General features: G+C 40.5%; 1 protein-coding gene across 2 annotated transcripts in view; it reads left to right on the forward strand.

Annotated features, from left to right (window-relative positions):
* The first annotated feature begins 347 nt into the window (after nucleotides 1-347).
* Ric3 (RIC3 acetylcholine receptor chaperone) overlaps nucleotides 348-21,700 on the forward strand; it is a 52,361-nt gene continuing 31,008 nt past the window's right edge. For both annotated transcript variants that reach the window (XM_041667263.1, XM_041667264.1), the window contains exon 1: nucleotides 348-521. In XM_041667263.1, coding sequence (XP_041523197.1) covers nucleotides 398-521 — 124 coding nt within the window. In that variant the 5' untranslated portion in view covers nucleotides 348-397. The remainder of the gene's footprint in view (nucleotides 522-21,700) is intronic.

Genomic DNA, 21,700 nt, shown 5'->3' on the forward strand with positions numbered 1-21,700 from the left:
ATGGTGAGAGCTCAGTAGTCCGTTTTGGTTTTATTGCCTTTGGTTGTAGATGAGTTGTGGATATGCATGAATGGAAGCTGGGAAAGAGAGTTCCTCCTGCAAATGAGGCAAGGGTTTAGAGGTGAACAGGGATAGAAAGGAACGCAAAATCGCTAGAGGTCTAGACTCTGGGATGGCCGTGCCTTGGTGACAGCTGGACGCAGAGCGAACTGAAGGACATTAGGGTAGCTTACGGTTGCCACGCACCACACCGCCCTAGGGTACACGGCGTAGGCGTAGCGGAGGGTCTTGTCCCTCGCGCGCCGCCGTCTGCGCAGCCCGCGGGTCAGTCGTGAACCGGCTTGCGCGCTGCGGTTCCGGTTCCGGTTTCAACTTCTGGGCCCAGCGGTACGCAGCCATGGCGTACTCCACGGTGCAGAGAGTGGCGCTGGCCTCGGGTCTCGTCCTAGCCGTATCGCTGCTGCTGCCCAAGGCTTTCTTGTCCCGCGGGAAGCGCCCGGAGCCGCCGGCGGATCCCGAAGGTGAGCGCCGGGGATGCTCGCGGGCGGTCTCGGCCTCCCAGGCCCACACCATTCCCCTCAGTGGCTGGCTGTCGTCTCGTCTCCCGTGCCTGAACAGAGTCAGTAGGAATCTTAGTTGGTAGTGGAGTTTCACCTTTGTTTTGGGTGCTCACTGGTTCAGCCGTTTGCTGCCTCTCATAGTACGACCTGATCTGGTGTTGGTGGTCCGCACCTGTGATGCTGCCTTTCCAGAGGGCCACTGTAAGTTCAAGGCCAGCCTAGCCTGCTTAATGAATTCCAGGCCAGCAGGGCTACATAGTAAGACCTCGTCTCAAAACAACAAAAACATCAAAAATTTTGTTCAATAATTTAAACCATGTTTTGTTCCTAAGGTAGAGATAAGCAAGTTACTCTACTCCTCATGCCTGTTAATTCTCGTGGGTTTTTGGTTTTGTTTTGTTTTGTTTTGTTTGGCATGAGTGTGATGCTTCAAAATCAGCCCCCTTGACTACTACATTCTGGAAGTTTTACAGAATCTGTAAATGCATGGTCCTGAATGCTGGGAGAAGGGACTGGAACAATTCGCTATTGTTGGCCAAGTTCTGCTGGTAACTTTGTCTTGTGAATAATCCTGTACTGCCATCCTTGAGCCTTGGGAACTGTCTGTGAACGGTCCCTCTGATTTCAGCTTGTTGAATGCTGGACAGCTCCCTTTGAACCGTAATCCTCTTTGAAAATGTGCATATTGGCCGTCCTTCCATCCTCCGGAGCATTAGAGATTAAAAATACTACGAATGCAAAGCACCATGCTCCAGGGGCTGAAGGCAGGTTGAGCACATTATTCTGCCTGCAGAATGTGTTTGATGAGCTGTGCTTGTAAAGCTGCCGTTCCCCCTCCTTTTCTGTCATTACAAAATTCAAAACGTTTTGCTCATTTTTTTTTCCTATTGACGTTTTTTGTCTTGAAGAGTGACGATCTTCAAGATCATCTTTAAACTCTGTGATAATCCTGAACCGTGGAGAGTTGTAAAACCCCCTTTCCCCAGCTGAACTAGCTTAAAGAAGTACTATGGAATGTGAGTGGAAGATACTTCTACTTATCAGTGTGTGGGGTATAGAGTTCATTGTAGATATGACTGCCTTCCTTAAAAACCCAGGTACTGAGATCAGTGTTCCCATCTTGACATTTTTGCCCTTTCTATTTTCTTCATTCCTAAAATGCTCTTCTCTTGCTTCCTTCTCATCATTTAAGTGTCTGCTGAGATGTATCCTCTGTAGACTTTGCCTGATGACCCCAGGTAAAGAAAAGCTTCCCTGAGGACCACTTTAAAGGCAATCTTGACCAACAGTTTTGATACATCCTATCATATGTCGTGCACACAATGTGCGGATGTTCACCTCATTCCAAGGAACACGAGTTAAATCCCTGCTCAGGGAACTCCTGGTTTAGTAGGTCTAGTAGACGAAGACAGATGAGTGTCAGTTGCTGGTATTCATCTGGTCTACACTGGGGACAGTGGAGATGTGCATAGACAACAGTCTCTTATTAGAACTTAACAAAGGTTTTATGGAGGTGTTTCTTTCTCCCCGCCCCAAGCTCCAATACATGTACCATGCAATTTGTCTTTTTAAGCACATGAGTCAATTTTTTTTGCATATTCACAGTTGTGTAGCCATCACCCCAATAAGTTTTAGAACATTTCTTTGCCCCCACCAAGGTAATCTGTTTTAGCTATCATTCTCTCCTCATTTCCCCATCTGTAGTCAAGTGCAACCAGTCATCTTTTTCTGCCTCTCAAGAATTACCTGTACTCTTCCTAAATGGCTTTCTGGTTTGGTTTGGTTTGGTTTGGTTTTTCGGGACAGGGTTTCACTGTGTATCCTTGGGTGTCCTGGAACATGCTCTGTAGACCAGGCTGGCCTCACTCACAGAGATCTGCCTGCCTCTGCCTCTGAGTGCTGGGATTAAAGGTGTGCACCACCGTCATTTGGCCTGACTGGCTTTTTAAAACTAGCATAATGTTTCAAGGTTCATTTATCTTCTAGTATGTGCTTCGTTTCTTTTAAAGGCTGAATGCTAGTCTGTTGTGTTGATGGGTCACATTTTACTGATCTCTTTGTTAGTTAAGGGCATTTGAGGTTTTTGGCTTTTTGTTTGTTTGTTTGTTTGTTTGTTTGTTGCCATTCAGCTCTTAGGAATAATGCTACCATTTGTTTAAAGATTTCTGTGTGGACTGATGGTGATTGGAATTAAGAGTGTGACTTCCTAGTCTTACAGTTATATTCTACTTTTCGAGATTCTGTCAGTTAGTTAACAAAGCAGCTCTACCACTTTACAGGCCTACTAGCAGCATTCGATGGTTCTGATTCCACTGCATCTTGCAAACCGTAGGGACAAAGTTGAAATGACCGTAGCCATCTTGGGTTGTGACCACCATAATTGCTCTTGAGTAATCCTGTGAACTTCCTTTAGAGTGGTGTGTCAGACTGTATGAGCAGAGCCTAGTGCACTGTGATGTGCCTGCCATTTTTGACTTTAGCTTAAGACAAACATGGTGTGTTCTTGGGTTTGGAGAAACCATGTGTACTGCTGGTGACAAAAGCATCCTTCTTCTGATCCAGATAATGGAAAGTCACCAGTCTTTTTGCTGTCTTGACCATTATACTTCCGTCAGTAAGTCCCAGATAGAGGACACTGTGGTACTGGGTCTATCTACCTTTTTCAGTCTCATGGCACTTTGCAGCTGGTGTCGCATTCATTGCATGCCCTTCTGATTACAGCTGCCCTAATGAGTCGGAAGTGGCATCTCCTTGTGGTTGTATTTGTATCTCTCTGTCTCTCTGGTGGTTGATGACATTGAGGAACTTTGTGTGTGTATGTGTGTGTGTTTGCTTTTTGCATATCTTCTGTAAATAGATAGCTACCAAGTCTTTTATCTTTTAAGAGCCGGGGAGCCCATCATTCTGTGTTGAGTTGTATGTGTTTCTCTGTACTCCATTCACTATTCCATTATCTTCTCCCAGCCAGTGTGTTGTGCTCACTTTATTCAAAAAAGGAAAGCTTTAAATTTTGATGAATTTCAGGTTTTTTTGTTGCTTTTAGTGTCAGATATATCTAAGACAGATAAATCATTTTCTTATCTGACAATATATTCCGATGTTTGCAAGTTCTATTATTTATGCCCCTGAATTTACATCTTTGCGCCTTTGAAATTCTTTTTTGGTGTATGTTAGGAGGAAAGAATTCGACTCCATATGGGGTGTATAGTTGTTTCAGTACCGTTTATTGAAAAGACTGCGCTTTCTCATTGAATTGTTTTTGGCACCCTGTAAAACTCAGTCAGCTATAAACACAGGTTTATACCTACATTTTAATTCAGTAGGCTATACATTGCCCTTTTGAAACTATGAAGTTACAGCCCCCTAGGTTTTTCTTTTGCAAGATTAAGGTATAAGATTTTCTGGGTCTTGTGACCAGCATTTCAGTGTTATTTTATGACCATTTCATTAATTCCTGAAAGAAAACAACAACAACAAAGAGCCAAAAAGTAGCCGGGACTTTGCTAGGTTGTGTTGAGTCAGTTTTCAGAATATTGCTCTCTCTCCAATGCAAAGCTTTCCATCTGTGAACACAGGATTTCTGTCTATCCAGATCTTTTTCTTTCAAAGAACTTTTTTTTCAGTATTAAACCTTTATTTTGTTTAATGTACCCCTATTTTCTTTTAAATGCTATATTGTGAATATTTTGAGATTGTTCCTTGTTAGACGGTACATACATGATGCTGATGTATCAAGCCTGTGTCTTGCCACTTGCTGAACTTGTTTCTTAGCTTTTTGAACATAATCATGTTGTTTTCAAATGAGAGGGTTTTACTTTTCATTCTAATCTTATATCCCCTTTGTTTCTTTTTCTTGCTTAACTAGACTAGCTGGAGTCCCTAGTACTGTGTAGAATAGATGTGATAAAAGTCTCGAAAAACCAAAAAAAAAAAAAAAGCCAATATTCTGTCTTGTTTCTGATCTCAAGAAGAGATTTCTGTACCATTAAATATAGTGTGGTAGGGGTGATGTAGTTTCAGACTGAGGAAATTTCCTTCTGTTCATAGCTTGTTAAATGTTTTTGATCATGGGTTGGATATTAGATTTTACCAAGTGCTTTTTTTCTGTCAAGATGACTATGTGGTTTGCTTTTAATTCCATTGATATGGTATTTACATTAATTGGCTTTTAGATATTAAACCAACCTGGCATTCTTTGGCTGAAATGAAGAGGCAACTCTAAAGTGTGTGTGTGTGTGTGTGTGTGTGTGTGTGTGTGTGGTGTTTCCTTTAAGAAAAACTGTTGAGGACTAGGACCTGACTTGAGGTTCCCCTGAGGCCCTGATGTATGGAGAGAACTATAGCTCCTTCTCTAAACCAGGAATATGCTTGGTAAAACCCATAATAACATGGGGCAGGGCCTTGGGTGAGCTGTGGTTTGGGATCCTGAGAACCCAGCTTGTCTCCCCAAGGGGCTATGGTTGTCTGTCCCAAGGCCCTTAGCTCCCTCACCCACTCTCCATATAATGTAGTTGGAAATGACTGAACACAGGCTACATTAGAAGAGGCTTCTAGAATTGCAAATAGCAGCAGGTATAAAGCAGTCTGCTCCTGAGACAATCATATCCTTTTATTCCTTTTTTAAAATTATGAACTGAGTTTGCTGTTGGTTTTTGGCAGTCTCTCTGCTGACTTTGCTGCAGTGTATGAAACTCCAGGCTGTTTTACTTCCTTTAACAGTTATCTAGATTTGTCCATTTTGTACTGTTCATGTGGCATTTTGGAACCAAATATGGGCTCTTTTGTTTTCTCTGTTGCATTTTTCCTGTCTAAATTTGTCCTGGCACTTCAGTTTCTTGGAATTCTTTACAGGGAATTAATTGTGGAATTCTTGTCTTTATCATTAATCTCATTATATTGATAAATAAAAAACTTGGTTAAAAATGTTTCAAGCACAACAAGCAAAGGCAGAATATGCAGTGTCTGTTCCCCTCCCACCACCCCTGCTTCAGCCTTGGCTGTGGTCAGTGTGCCTTTGTGCTGGAGCCTTTATTTTTAAAATGTATCACTTTTTAGCAATCATTCTTAAGATAACAGAAACATTTTTGTGTAAAGGATTTCGTGTATTTGTTAGTCTTTGGATTGCTTTGGTTCATCCTCCTCTGCCTGCTTGCTCCCTCTCCTTTCAGTTTGTTCTCTATGCAGAAACTATAATGATCTTGTTCAAGCCAGTCTTAGTGTTTCTAATGCTGAGAAGAGACACCATGACCACGGCAAATCTTATAAAGGAAAATATTTAATTGAGGTGGCTCGCTTACAGTTTCAGAAGTTCAGTCTATTATCATGGCAGGGAGCATGGCCATGAGCAGACAGTCATGGTGCTGGAGAAGTAGCTGAGAGTCCTACATTTTACAGTCAACAGGAATTCAACTGAGACTCTGGGCAGTATCCTGAGCATAGAAAAACCTCAAAACCCCACAGTGACATACAAGGTTATACCCACTCCAACAAAGCCACACCTCCACTCCCTATGAGCTTATGGGGACCAATTACATTCAAACTATCATATTCCATACCCTGGTCCCCATAGGCTTTATAGGCTTTTAATAATATTATAATGCAAAAATGCATTGAGTCCGGCTTCAAAAGTCCCTGTCGTCTATCACAATCTCAACAATGTTTCAAAGTCTCTTTTGAGATTCATGCAATCTCTTAACTGTAATCCCTGTAAAATCAAAATAAAAAAGCAGATCACATACTTCCAACATATAATGGCACAAGATATATATTACCATTCCAAAACATGGGGAAAGGAGCATGGTAAGGAAATACCAGAACAAAGCAAGACTGAAATCCATCTGGGCAAGCTCCAAACTCTGCATCTCCATATCTGATGTCAACATGCTCTTCAGATCTCCAGCTCTGTTCAGCTTTGTTGACTGCAACACACTTCTTTCTCTTGGGCTGGTTCCAATCCCTGTTAGCAGCTCTCCTTGTCAGGTATCCCACAATTTTGGCATCTCTAGCATCTTGGGGGTCTCCAAGGCAATCTAGGTTCCAACTTCAATAGTTTCACACATTGGCCTGTCTGGGCCTTCATTCATTGAAACGCCTGACAAATGCCTGGCCTCAGCATCTTTCCTTAGGCGAGAGGGCGAATTCCATATCTACTTTCTTCTGTCCTTAACTCTAAAGCCAGAACCACATGGCTGAAGCTGCCAAGTTTTGCTACTTGCTGGGGCTGGAACATGGCTCCCTCATTCAATTTCATCTCCACCAGCTTTCTGTCTCTCACTGCTTAAGCTTGCCTGTCCTTGAACTTGCTCTATACACCAGGTTGGCCTCAAACTCTAAGATCCATCAGCTTCCGCCTTCTGAGTGCTTGGATTAAAGGTATGCCCCACCATACCCGGCTCTAAGTTTCCTTTAGTTACTTTTCCGGGGTTGAACTTAACTGGGTCAAATCTTGCCCTGAGGTCACCATTCCCTTTACTCCATTTCTTAATCTATTTATCTTCTTGAACATATGACTTAGCTTCATTCCACTTAACTCTATTCCTTTTCTCCCTTTCATTATAAATCTTGATTAGAGTTATCACTAATAACCACTAATTCTACATGACAGAGTCTATACTAGGTTGTTTTGTGATTTCCTTTGCCAACAGAATTAATGTTAAACATTTCACTTTAGCCTCAGGCAGACTTTTTGGACAAGAGCAGCCATTTTCTGCAATAAAATATCACAAGAATGATCTCTAGGCAACATACCAAAATTCTCCTCTGACCTCTTGAGCAAGCCCCCGACAGTTCATCAAATCCGACTCAGCACCACTGTCTTCCATGCTCCTACTCGTGTGACCCATTAAGCAGCACTTAGCCTAAGTCGACACACAGCTCTCTTCTCCTCAGAACCCTACAGTAGCTTCCACACTCACTGGGATAAAGGGGCAAAATCTTTTTATGGCCTAAAGCCTTTTATATGCCTTGTCCCTAGTCCCTTCTGCTTCTCCCCTCTCTCCCATATTGTTTTGGTCACATTGGCCATCTCCTGGCTGTTTCTTGAACATTCAGGACATGGTTTCACCTCAAGGCTTTTTTATGTGTGTTTCCCTCTGCCTGAAGGGCTCTTCTTTGGTCCATCCATATTTTTCCCCTCCTCTTCATGATTTCACTGAAATGACATTTGATATCTTCTCTGGAGGTATTCTGAGCAAAGTGTGGCTGTAGACCTCTGGCTATTTCAGTTCAAGTCTCAGCTTCCCAAATCACTGTTTATACTCTTTCTGCTTTATTTTTCCTCTTAGTATTTACCATTATCCTTATTGTCTCTCTTCCCACTTAGAAAGGAGGCCCCATCAGGACAGGGACTTATGTTCGTGTCCTCATGGCTGCATGTCCAGCTGTAGATCAAGGGTACATAATATAGATAGTATTCACTGTACACATGGATGAATGAGTGAATTAGTACATGCTGCTTCCTAGGTATCAAGATGTTCCATGGTTGGAGTTTGTGAGCTATAATCATTGCCATTATTGTGTCATTCTTTATGATTACATAATTGATCTTGCTTCCATGTGTTAAACTACTATGGATTTTGTAAATTATATTCATAAAGAGCTTTAAGTGAGATGAGAATGTTGTATGATACAAACAATAAAAGTATATGTTCATTAGAGATATGTCCACATTTTAACAGTTATGATATCTGGACTGTAGGATTATGGGTGACTTTTATTCTTTACATGTTTCTGTGCTTTTCTTATATGAACAGAAAAGAATATATAATGGCTCTTTCTCCCATATCCCTAGCCCCCCAATTTGGAAGAATTTTTTTCAGAATCTATTGAAGAGCTACAGCGTGCCTGCTTCTCTATAGTGGTAGAGTTCACTAGCTACTCTGTGTTCTGCAAAATGCAGCACGAATTATCCTGACTTTTTTCAACTTTATCTTTACTTGTATGTGGTCTGAGGTTTCTGTCCTGCCTGGTTCCCACAGTCGTTAAGTCTCAAAGAAATTACACAGAGGTCTACATTAATCATAAACTGATTGGCCCATTAGCTCAGGCTTCTTATTAACTCTTATAACTTTCATTAGCCCATTATTCTTATCTGTGCTAGCCACATGGCTCAGTACCCTTTTCAGCGATATAGTCACATCTTGCTTCTGTGTGGACAGGACTGCAGAGGGAGTTTCCCTCTTCCCAGAATTCTCCTGTTCTTATTGGCCCACCTCTACTTCCTGTCTGGTTGTCCTGCCTATACTTTCTGCCTGACTACTGGCCAATCAGCATTTATTTAAAACATAATTGACAGAATATAGACAATTGTCCTGCACCACTTGTATAATTCATAAAATTTTCTTTAATTCAATGACTTTATTTCTCAGCTCTATTGGTAGAAATTATTTGATGAATAGACTTGATCGTACCTTCCTCGAAGCTTTTCCCCCTTAGTATTGCTAATTATCCATTTAATCTGAAGGTTGCCTCTGTTGATAGAATGCATAGAAACTAAAAGCCAAGAGCTTCTGCTTTCTCTGCATCACTTTTATTACCAGGCACGTTCCCTTTTTGCTCTAACCCCACTAAGAACACCATTTTTTTTGCTGGCATTTTTATAGATCTTAACTTGTTTTGGACCATAGCCTCCTTGCCTGGCTTTTGGAAGTCTGAGTCATTCATACTGATTGCTTCTGTGTTTGTTCATCTTTCTGACCTTTTACAAGGACTTATCTCTTGATTTCGTTTTATATTTGTATTTACTTTTCCATCTTTTTTTCCTCCTTGTTGAGCTTTTTTGAAATGCCCAGGCACAAATGTACATGAAGAGCTTTCCTCTTAAGATCTCATGCCATGGAATTGAGTCTCTCTGTTCTAAGAACTTCTTAACCCTGTCACCCCAAGCTTGAACTGCATAGCTGCTTCTTCTGTTGCTGCAGCCACTAAGAGGGCGTTCATTCTTCTTATCTGAACATGCCTGCCATACTGTCTATTAGCTCTTCACTCTCATACTTAAAAAGGGTGGTTCCTTACTGGCCACTTCCCAGGATTACTGCTACAAGGTCAGTGTTTCAGGGAGAAGCTTCAGCATCTTAAGGACCTGGACAGTAAGACTGTTCTTGAATTGTGGTTAGCAGAGATACAAACACATCCAGTTCTTTATTGATTTATTTGCCCCATTAAGACCTTTCATGAACTGCTTTAATGAGAAATATAAACACATCCAGTTCTTTATTGATTTATTTGCTCAAGAATGAAATGCTACAGATGGTTAATGCTACTTTCAGAAAGCTCTTTTGTTAATCGTGTGAGAGTGTTGGTGTTTGTCTCATGAGCAATAGGGTGTTTTTAACAAGCAACAGTAAACTCAGCTCTGGAACGCCATTAAGCTTTTAGCCAAATCTAAATGATATGCTAAAGGAAAACTTAATGATCAAATAAACCTAAAAATGAGAAAGCTTTCAATATACTGTTTAGACTGAGTCAAGTTACATTTTATTGAATATTTGAGTACTCTTAGAGGTTGTCACACAGCTACTTTCAATGTCAGAAAAACTGTAAATTTTAACAGCTTTAGTATTTTTATTCCGATCTTTCCATCTGCTTTTTAAAAATGTTCTATTACATCTATTTATTTATTTCTTATTTAGTGGGGTGGGTAAGAAGGTGTGAGCTACAAGCCAGGAGTCAGTTCTCTCCTTTTATTATGTGGATCCTGTGGCTCAAACTCAAGTCATTAGGCCTGGCAGCAAGGCCCTTTGCCCACTGAGCCACTGCTGGCCCTCATCCATCGTGTGTGCCATGTGTGGAGGTCAGAGGACCTCAGATGTCAGACCTTTTTTTCTACCTTGCTTGAGACATGAGCTCCTTGTTTGCAGCTGGGTACACCAGGTTAGCTAGTCTGCTAGCTTCTGGAGAGTTTTGTCTCCACTTCCCATCTCATCAAGGGGGTACTGATATTACAATCTCAGGCTATTGAGTATAGGTGGGTTCTAGGGATCCAAACTTAGGTCCTTACTCTTTTATGGTAAGTACTTATACTGCTGAGCCATCCCCAGGCTCCATTAAAACAAATCTTTAAAAATTTTACAAATCCTATTCATAACATAAAACTTTTTAATACTGAAAGATTGGAAATAATCTAGATGTTCTTTTTGTGGAAAATGGATAAATAAACTGGAGGTTTATTTAAAATGCTGGTCAGTAGTACTGGTGAACTGAGCTGTACATAGCATGGCTACATTTCTGGGCCAAAATATTGTATTAACCATTCCCAAATAAAAAGGCAAAAAAGGAATTGGGGAGTTGGGTAGTATGAATATCATATATCATGATGTCAGGTTTTTTTTTTTTAAATGTGATACAAAATGTCTGAGACAGTCAACTTATAAAGAGAAAGATTTATTTTTAGCTCCTAGTTTTGGAGATTCTGTATGGGTTTGGCCTGTTATTTGGGGCTATGGTGAGGCAGTACATCATGGCACAAACATATTAAGGGCAAAACCTCTTACATTAGGATCAATAAAGCTAAAGAGTAAGGAGGGTTTCTGGATTCCCACAATCTCCCTCAAGGGCACACCTCCAGTGACCTGAAGACCTGCTACCAGGCCCCCACCTCTTAAAGATCCCATAATTTCCCAATAGTACAACCATGGACACCAAAGTTTTAACACACTGGCCTTTGGGAGACATTTAGGACCCAGAATACAGTAGTGATCTTCAGTGACCAAGCCTCCAGGCTTTGATTTCTAGCCCTCAGTAAATATACCAACTCTGCTGCTTTCCAGAAGCCTTGGTAGCTTAATACAGGGAGAGGCCAGAGGTCTCAAGGCCAGACAGTTTCCTTTCCAGCAGCAAGCACTTGATCAAGTACTAAATGCTAAAATATTTCAGGCAAACTGAAGACTGAAACCAAAGCAAGAAGAACTCAGAAGAGGGGAAGAAGCATCCCAGTGACAGCCAGTGAGTGCCAGCCTGAAACAGAGCATTTGCTGCTGTAGTCTGACAGTAAGAGGGGAAGAAGCCATCCCAGTGACAGCCAGTAGTGCCAGACTGAAATAGAGCATTTGCTGCTATAGTCTGACAGTAATGTTCGTACTTTGAAACATGTAAAGTATTTAAGGCAGGAAGACGTGAAATTCATGGCAACCAGTTAAGGTTATACATATATTTATGGCAAAATAATAAAACATTAAAATGAAAGACATAAATCTTTTGGCTGAAAAATAATGTGATAAACTATATGTGTATAACAAAACTTAAAATTTAAATTTAGGTAGCAGTTCAGTGTCCTTAAGTACATGTTGTACAACTGTCACCTCCCTTCACTCATAAAGTTTCAAAACATTCCAATAATATTATGTATATATTATGACTTATTTTGTTTATACGAGTGTAGGCAGTGCTTGTGGTCCCTTAGGATTGGAGTTATAGATTTGTAAGCTGCCATGTCCGTGCTGGGAACCAATCTCAGGTCCTCTGCAAGAGCAGCCGTGGCTTTTAACTGCTGAGCCATCTCTCTAGCCCCAGTATTACATGTTTTATGATTACTTAATCATTACAGATCACTATTACTTCAGTGAAATGTGAAAGCACACACTCTAATGCAGTTCTGTATGTTGATATTGTACACTGAGTACCTGAGACAGGCCCTGTGCCAAGCAGCTTGGACACATGATAATTTGTTAAGTGAATTGGTTATGCAGATGTTAATAAAAGATGGAGGAAAAGACATGGCTGAATAGCAGAAAACATTAAAATAATGGACAGCAAATGAGTTGGATGGAAGGGAATGTGAGAAATTAGGTCAGTGGACGCTGCATAAAGCCCATATAGACAGTCTGTTTCCAGTATGTCGAGACAGTGGCTCTTGCCCTTCCTAATGCTGTGACTCTTTAATAATACTGTTTCTCATGTGGTGAACCCTAACCATGGAATTGTTTTCGTTGCTACTTCATAACTGTAATTTTCTACTGTCATGATCATAATGTAAACATTTGTGCTTTCAGATGGTTGTTTGGGGATAGTGGCCCACAGTTGAGATCCACTGTGTGATGAGGCGTTGTCATCTTAGTTTTTGTGAGTATACGTTGGTGTCCACTCTGCAGAGCTGCTGAGACTGCAGTGTCAGAGTGTGTGCCCATCATTGAGTGAAATGATTGTAATGCATGCCGAACTTGGAGAGTGACAGCAGGAGCCCTGGGACTAGTGTGAAAGTGGGCAGTGTGTTTTCCACATGTCTTATTGTTGTCGACTTTGAAAACATTTGAGGTTACTCTGTTGTTAGAAACTTGGCTCACCAAGTTCTGAGAGGCAAGGCTTCCCCTATGGAGGCTGTTTTTCTTTATAAAGAGAAGAAGCCCTTCATCTTTGATGTTCTGACTGCAGCCTAGTGGTTCAAGTACATCCTTGGTTATAGAGGTTTTAGGTCAAAGCCAAAGTTTGAGAGAATGAATCTGCAAAAGCAGGGTTTAGAGGTGAAAATGAGTTTCATTTTCAGGTTTGAGGTGATAAACATACAAAAAAGATGTAAGCTAACTGGTGTTGGCGATACAAGGAACTCAGGGGAAAAGTCAGAATTATGACTATACATTTTGGAAATTACAATGAATTCCTTAAGAATGAACACATTTGCCAAAGGAAAAGAGAGAGTCAGAACCTTGGGGCAATTAAAGAACCACTCAAGAGACTGAGAAAGGCCACTTGAGAGAGTGGTATCCCATACAGATCAAGGTAGGAAACTTTGACAGGTTACTCTTTACTGTGACTAATGTGTGACAGTTGATAGCCACTGACTTGGTTGAGGCTGCGGGAACAGGTGCTGCAATACCCTCTCATCTGCACCCCCCCCCCCCCAGGCTGGGGCTTAGGCTCAGGCTCATGCCATTTTAGTGACTGACTGACACAGACCAGACATGTTGGAAAGTGGCTGGTGGTGGATATTTGGACTGTTAGAGTGAGGAATTCCTCTAGGTTATAAAAGTTATTTTTACTGTCTAGCCTGTATGTTCCATTTCTCTCCAAATTATTTTCCGACTTGGCAACAGCTCTGTGATACCATGAGTAACCTTTTTCATTATAAAGTAGGTTTTGTCGCTAACCTCTCGGCTAAGTTCAAATGGATGTGTATTCACTTCCTGCCTCATCAGGATTTATTCAGTGTTGGTTTTGAAACTCTTATTCTTTTCTTATTCCCATGAGTCACTCACTCCTTAACTACTTGTACAGAAGTTCTGGGGGACTGGGGCGATGTCTCAGTGGTTAAGACACTTGTACATTTTTATAGAGACATCTCCATTCAGACCTTTGGCCCATTTTGAATTGGGTTGTCTTTTACTATTGAATTTTTTAATTTTATTTTTTAAAACAATCTTTTTTATTTTGCATACCAATCCCAGTTTGTTCCCTCCCCTCCTCATGCTCTCCCCTCCTTTCTGTCACCCCTCCCTCCATTCACTCCTCAGAGAGGGTAGGGCCTCTCATGTAGAATCAATAAAATCTGTCATGTCACTTGAGGCAGGACCAAGTCCTTCCCTCCTGTATCTAGGCTGAGCAAGATATCCTTCCATAGGTTCCAAAAAGCCAGTTCATGCACTAGGGATAAATACTGGTTCCACTGCCAGTAGCCCCACAAACTGCCCAAGCCACACAACTGTCGCCCACATTCAGAGGGCCTAGTTTAGTCCTGTGCATGTTCTCCAGCTGTCAGTCTATCCCGGCCAGTGGGATACGAACGGGGCGTCCTTGATGAAGCTAGAGGAGGAGAGGAATGGAGGGTACAAGAGACAGGAGAAAACGATGGCAAGACGGGATTTCTGATCAAGCCGCACTTCTTAATTCTCAGAAGCTGTCAAGGGGGAGGGGAGGGTTCAGGTCTGCTGGAATTCAGGTCCAGAGACATCCCTAGCTGATAAGTAAATACTGAGGGTCTGTGATTGTTGACTAACAAAGGAAATGCTAATTGTTTCTGAAGCCTGGTGCCTGCAGTTTTCACTAGGAGATAAGATACCAGGTTGATTTCCTAGGCCCTGCAGAGGGGATAGAGGTTAATAATTTATTTAACCTGTGGATTTAAGATGACTGTAAACAAAATGCAGATCTCAAAATACAGGTCTTTGCTTCCAGCATCAGTCCAGAGTCAGTGAGCTCCCACTAGCTCAGGCCAGCTGTCTCTGTGGATTTATCCATCAGGGTCTTGACCCCTTTGCTCATATAATCTCTCCTCCTACTCTATGACTGGACTCTAGGAGCTCGGCCCAGAGCTTAGCTATGGCTCTGCATCTGCTTCCATCAGTTGCTGGATGAAGGTTCTATGATGACAATTGAGGTAGTTGTCAATCTGATTACAGGGGAAGGGCAGTTAAGGCCCTCTCCACTATTGCTTAGATTCTTAGCTGGGGTCATTCTTGTGGATTCCTGGGAATTTCCTTAGTGCCAGGTTTCTTGCTAACTCTATAATGGCTCTCTCTATCAAGTTATCTCTTTCCTTGCTCTCCCTCTCTGACCTTCCCCCAACTCTACCTTCCTGACCCCTCAGTTCTCCCTGCTTCCCTTTTCCCCTCCCCAACTCCCTCCCACCCTCCACCCTACCTCTATGCTTCCAATTTACTCAGGAGATCTTGTCTGTTTCCCCTTCTCAGGGGAATCCATGTATGTCTCTCCAAGGGTCCTTCTTGTTTCCTGGTTTCTCTGTGGTCATGGCCTATAGGCTGGTTATCCTTTGCTTTATGTCTAATATCCACTTATGGGTGAGTACATACCATGGATTACCTCACTCAGGATTTTTTTTTCTAGTTCCATCTATTTGCCTGTTAATTTCAAGATGTCATTGTTTTTTTTATCACATCAAAAAGTCTAATAATCCAATTAAAAAATGGGGGTAGATATCTAAACAGAGAATTCTCAACAGAGGAATCTCAAATGACTGAAGGGCACTTAAATAATTGCTCAACATCCTTAGTCATCAGGGAAATGCAAATCAAAACAACTCTGAGATACCATTTTATACCTGTCAGAATGGCTAAGATCAAAAATACTAATGACAGTTAGTGCTGGAGAAGATGTGGAGTAAGGGAAACACTCCTCCATTGCTGATAGGAGTGCAAACTTGTACAGCAACTGTGGAAGTCAGTATAGTGGTTTTGTAGAAAATTGGGAATCAATCTACCTCAAGACCCAGCAATACTACTCTTGGGCATATACCCAAAAGATGCTCAATCATACTACAAGGACATTTGCTCAACTATATTCATAGCAGCATTATTTGTAATAGCCAGAACCTAGAAACAACCTAGATGTCCCTCAACCAAAGAATGGATAAAAAAAATGTGATACAGTTATACAATGGAGTATTACTATTGAATGTTAAAAATTCAATAATAATTTGGATACCAGCCCTCATCAGAAAAATGATTTTTGAGTCTTTCTCCCATTTAGTGGGTTGTATTCATTTCCTTGATGCTGTCTTTTACAGGACAGAAGTTTTAAATTTTAATTATGTCAAATTTGTTTTTCTTTTTTCTGAGACAGAGTTTCTCTGTGTTGCTTTGGAGCCAGTCCTGGAACTAGCCCTTGTAGACCAGGCTGGGCTTGAACTCACAGAGGTCCACCTGCCTCTGCCTCCCGAGTGCTGGGATTAAAGGCAAAGGCGTGTGCCACCACCACCTGGCTTGTTTCCTTCTTGTTTGTTACTTTGGTGTTATATTTGAGAAACCACTAACTAACCTAGGATCAAGAAGACTTACATCTATTGTTTTTTTAAAATTTTTACCTGTTATACTTCAGTCTTCCGTCTATTTCATGTTAATTTTTAGTATAGTGTGAATATAAATCCATTTTCTTATTTTTACACATGATTATGGAATATGGTGTGGCTGTCCTTATACATTTGTTGAAAGGCTAGATCCTACTCTCTCGCCCATATGTTTATGCATATATGTGTGTATATTTTCCCTGCACATATATAGCTGTGAGGAAATTTAATTTATAGATTAGGTATAGTAATACATACCACTAATAATAAAATAGAACCGTTGAAACAATATGCTACAATGGTAGCATCGTTACTCGTCAGTTTTGTGGCCATTACTAAGTAAAATAAGGGTCACTTGAGCAGTGCTGCCGTAGTCAGCCCTGATAACTGAAGGAGTACTAAGTGATTAGCTAGCAGATAGCCTATGGATTTAGGGAAATTTATGTTCTAGGCAGGATGGAGTGAGGTGGTATGACTTTATCATACTACTCAGAATGGTGTGTATTTTATAACTTTATTTCTGGAATTTTCTACTTAACATTTTTAGATCATGGCTTCCTATGAGTAACTGGATTTACAGAAGGTACGACCATATATAAAGAAAGTAGACTACTATACTTTGGTTTCTGTCACTATCTAAAACGGCAAGCTGTCAGACCATCATGTGATGTTCCATCTGTCACTAAGAATATCTTGAATCACCAGGCAGTGGTGGTGCCCACCTTTAATCCCATTACTTAGGAGGCAGAGGCAGGTGAATCGGTGGATCTCTTGAGTTTGAGGCCAGCTTGGTCTACAGAGTGAGTTCCAAGACAGTCAGGGCTACACAGAGAAACCCTGTCTCGAAAAACTTAAAAAAAAAAAAAAGTTGTTTCTGAAAACAAACCTGCTATTAGTCTTTAATCAGGTGATTTTTTGAGACAGTCTCACTGCACAGCCCAAGGTAGCAGGACAGCCAGAGACGCTTGCTCCTCCTGCCTCTGTGTCATGGATGCTGAGATTATAGGTATATCCACACCCAGCTTTCATTCAGTTCACCTTTCTAGTCTTTTCAGTGGGTTTTTCTTTCCTCTGACTTTTAAGATATTAGTTTGTGGGCTGGAGAGATGGCTCAGAGGTTAAGAGCATTGTCTGCTCTTCCAAAGGTCCTGAGTTCAGTTCCCAGCAACCACATGGTGGCTCAAAACCATCTGTAATGAGGTCTGGTGTCCTCTTCTGGCCTTCAGGCATACACACAAACAGAATATTGTATATATAATAAATAAATATTTAAAAAATTAGTTTGCTTTTGTCTTTGATCATTCATTCCCCTCCCCTCTTGTGCATGAGTCTCCAGGCTTTTGGTGTGGGGAAGAGTTGATCCAGCTTTCCAGCTTTGCCGTGTAGGTTGAACAGGGTTGCTGCTCAAGCTGACTGCAGTCAAATAACATTTCTTGCAGTGTTCCACCGATGCCTTGGATTTAAGTGTGTTCAGCTTTACCTGAACCACAGGCCTCTCAGTCCCTTTATTATCTCCTAGTAAACTAAATCTTGGAGTAATTTGACTGTCTCCTAGCCCTCTGCTAGTTTGACATTAAATGCTTCTGTTAACTTCATGGTGATAGCCTTGGACCTATCCTTTCTTCTTCTTTTTTTTTTATTATTATTTTTTTCTTTTTTTAACGGCTCTAGCCATCACCTCGGGCACTTGAACCTCACAGCTAACTTATTGTAATAGCTTTCTGCTATTTTTCCCGACTCTACTCTCTTTCTTATCAGGCCCTGTACTCAACTGCTAGATCAATCCCCCTCAAGCACCTTTCTCATTAAGTTGGTTTCCTGATCCAAGATCCAGGTATCGGATTCATGTACTGCACAGTAGTGTGCGAACTCCTCTTACTTCCTTAATGGTGCCAGCCTCACCTGGCAGGGTTTCCTTGTTCTCAGTCTCTCATTTCCTTCAGCAGTTGACCCCATTTGATTGCCCTCTTTTCTTTTTAAAATGTTTGCATTCTTTTAGTGTGTAAAAGTGGAGTCTGTAGAAATGAAAACCTTGGTGATAACCTTGCTTGCTGTCTCTTTGTTGTGGACATGCTCCCTTTATCAACATTGTTCCATGAAAGAACTTCATTTCTATCTTATTTATAATTCTTTTCCTTTTACCTTGGCAGAATCTTGAACAAGGTACATGTCTAATAAATTTTCACGGTCAGGAGATCGTAACAGCATCATCAGTCTGTCAGTCAGTGTAGTTTTCTGTATGGACCACCCACCATTCGGTCTGTCCTGCCAGCTGCTCCCCAAAGAACAACCCTGAGACTTATTATGAATTATAAATGCTCAGCTGACAGCTTAGGCTTGTTTTAGCCAGTTCTTATAACTTAAACTAACCCATTTCTATTAGTCTGTGAGCTGCCCCAGGCTCGTTTACCTCATTCGTCCTTCCCATCCTGCTCTGTCTGTGTCTCCTGGCGTCACCTCTAACTCCACCCTTCTTCTCCCCAGCATTCTCTGTCCTGAAAATCCTGCTTAGCCATCGACCAATCAGTTTTTTATTAACAATGGGAGCAACACATCTTCAAAATGTGCAGATGTATTAGCCCATAGCATCAGTATACAGTTTAAAATGATGTAAAACATTTTTTGTCTCATTATCTGATTTTAATTTTTATGTCACTTTTAAAGGCCTATTAGAACAGTAAAAGAATTTGGAACATGGTTGCTACATACATTAAATTAGATTATTGAACTGTAGCCATCTGATATATCAGATTGTGTCGAGAGAAAGACTGTTCTTTTATATACTGGCTAGGCTTTTTCTATTGTATAATTTTGAGAAGAGAGATTTTATAACTAAATAAAAACCATTATAGATAATGTAGGGAATTAAAATCATCATAGTAATTTTCTTAACTTTAAATAACTAGATAGACCATATATATCAATATACTATAATATAATAATAAACAGTATATATAACAATATTACCATTTGTAGTCAATAGAAAAAAATGTTTTAAGGTGCTTTTCCATGGCATGGTTTACTTCTATAAATTTGAGAGAAAATCTCAATCCATTTTGAAAAGTAAATGTTTACAAATCCTATTTTGTATTGAATTAGCACAAGAAAAATTTGAAACAACAATAAAAAGGTTAACAACCCCTAAGGCAAATGTGGTAGTTTGAATGCAATTGGCCCCATAAGATCATAGGGCGTGACATTATTAGGAGGTGTGGTTTTGTTGGAGTGGGTGTGGCCTTGTTGTGTGGGAGGTGCACTTTGAAGTTTCCTGTGCTCAAGTTCCTGCCCAGTGTCACAGACTGTTTTCTGTTACTTTCTGATCAAGACGTAGCCAGCGCCTTGTCCGCCTGCACACTACCATGCTCCCTGCCATGCTGAAAATGTACTGGACCTCTGAACTGTAAGCCACCACCTCAGTTAAATGTTTTCCTTTATAAGAGTAGCTGTGGTCATAGTGTCTCTTTACAGCAATAGAAACCCTAACTAAAACAGCAACAGAAAAAAAAGTTCTTTAGAAATGAAAGCTGGTCTGCTTAAATATTACAGAGATCGAACTATAAGTTAAAATATTGATTATTTATCAAGGTCAACCAGGATGTAGGAAAATATATATGGATACATACTGCTGTGTGTGAACCATATAGTTTTTCATGGAGTACAATTTGAAAATACTCCTTAAACATATGTGTACCCCTTAGCCCAGAAAAACCACTCCCTGGAATCTCTCGTAGATCCATATAAACAACGATGTGAGCATAAAAGAAGGACGTTTTCAGCCTTCAGAAAAATGTAATGTGTATTGATATATGTAAAAATATTTGAAAGAATAGGCTGTTACTAATGGCAACATTGTAGAATTGGCTAGAAATATGGTTGATAAGAGATTACATATGCCTATATTGCTTGAAATTTTATAATGAATAAAAAGCAATAAAATAATATATTCAAATTTAGAGTATCTAAGAAACAAAATTTCATTTTGGTAAATAGCGAAAGATCTATTAACACAACAGTTCAAATCCTTGACTGTTATGCTGTACTAGAATGAATGAAAATAAGCAAATAAAATACTTATTGGTAGAAATTATATACACACTAGTTCTAAGTAAGGCAAAAAATACTGGAAATTAAAAATAAAAGTTAATGATTTAGCAGATTTATGCAAGAGCCCTGGGGAAGCTAGAAACAATGTAAATATCCAAAATTAGTAATGAAATAATTTGATTGCTAGCCAGTGGTGGCACACATCTTTAATTCCAGTATTCGAGAGGACAAGACATGTGGATCTCAGTGAGTTTGAGGTCAGCCTGGTCTACAGAGCGAGTGCCAGGAAAGGCTCCAAAGCTACACAGAGAAACCCTGTCTCGAAAAACCAAAAGAAAAAAAAAAAGAATTTGAAAATATAGAGAAAAATTGCGTATGCCTTTGCGCTACTTTATACGTTTTGATGAGATGTATATAATGTTCTAAGGAAGAATATATTTATAAAACTAATGTATTTTTATATTATTAAATTATAAAAAAATTATAATTAGCCAAAGTCCATAATTTAATTAAAAGTGTTAGGACCTAAAGAAACAAAATATTTTTCAAATCTTTAAGGACCAGACATAGTTCATAAAATTATTGAAATAACAAATAAATGGAAGCATTTAAGATCATTTCTGTATTTGGTATCATTTTAAATTTAGAGGTGTGTGTATGTGTGTGTGTGTGTGTGTGAGAGAGAGAGAGAGAGAGAGAGAGAGAGAGAGAGAGAGCGCGCACACACAAGTGAGTGAGCTGTGGAGAGAGAGAGAGAGAGAGAGAGAGAGAGAGAGAGAGAGAGCGCGCACACACAAGTGAGTGAGCTGTGGGTGTGGTTCCCATGCCATAGTGTGTGTGAAAGGCCAGAGGAAAAGTGTATGGGGTCAGTAATCTCCATTACATCTATATGTGGGTTCTAGGGGTTAATCTCAGTGGTTAGACTTTTTAAAAAATTGTATAGTTGGGTGGTGGTGGTGCACACCTTTAATCCCAGCACTCTGGAGGCAGAGGCAGGCAGATCTCTGAGTTTAAGGCCACCGTGGTCTACAGTGAGTTCCAGAACATCCAGGATTACACCCTGTCTTGGGGGAAAAAAAGTTGCATAATAATCTTAAAGCCAACATTCATCACTGAATGTGATTCTTGACAATTTAAAAGAGACATAGTCACTGGCACCCAGAACAAGAGCTGGTGGTGACTTGGTGGTCTCTTTGTCCCAGCTGGTGCTTCTCTTGTTTACTGTCTTAATCACTTGACACTGTGACCGTGGCAATGCAATGCTTGTTTAACTGGGGCTCCTTACAGTTTCAGATGTTTAGTCCGTTGTCATCTCGACAGAGAGAAAGCAAGGTGGCATGCTAGCAAACACGGTGCTGGAGAGTAG

Source organism: Microtus oregoni, unplaced genomic scaffold, assembly GCF_018167655.1.
Source record: "Microtus oregoni isolate MIOR12 unplaced genomic scaffold, Mior012 000016F_ref0000370, whole genome shotgun sequence".
Lineage (NCBI taxonomy): Eukaryota > Metazoa > Chordata > Mammalia > Rodentia > Cricetidae > Microtus > Microtus oregoni.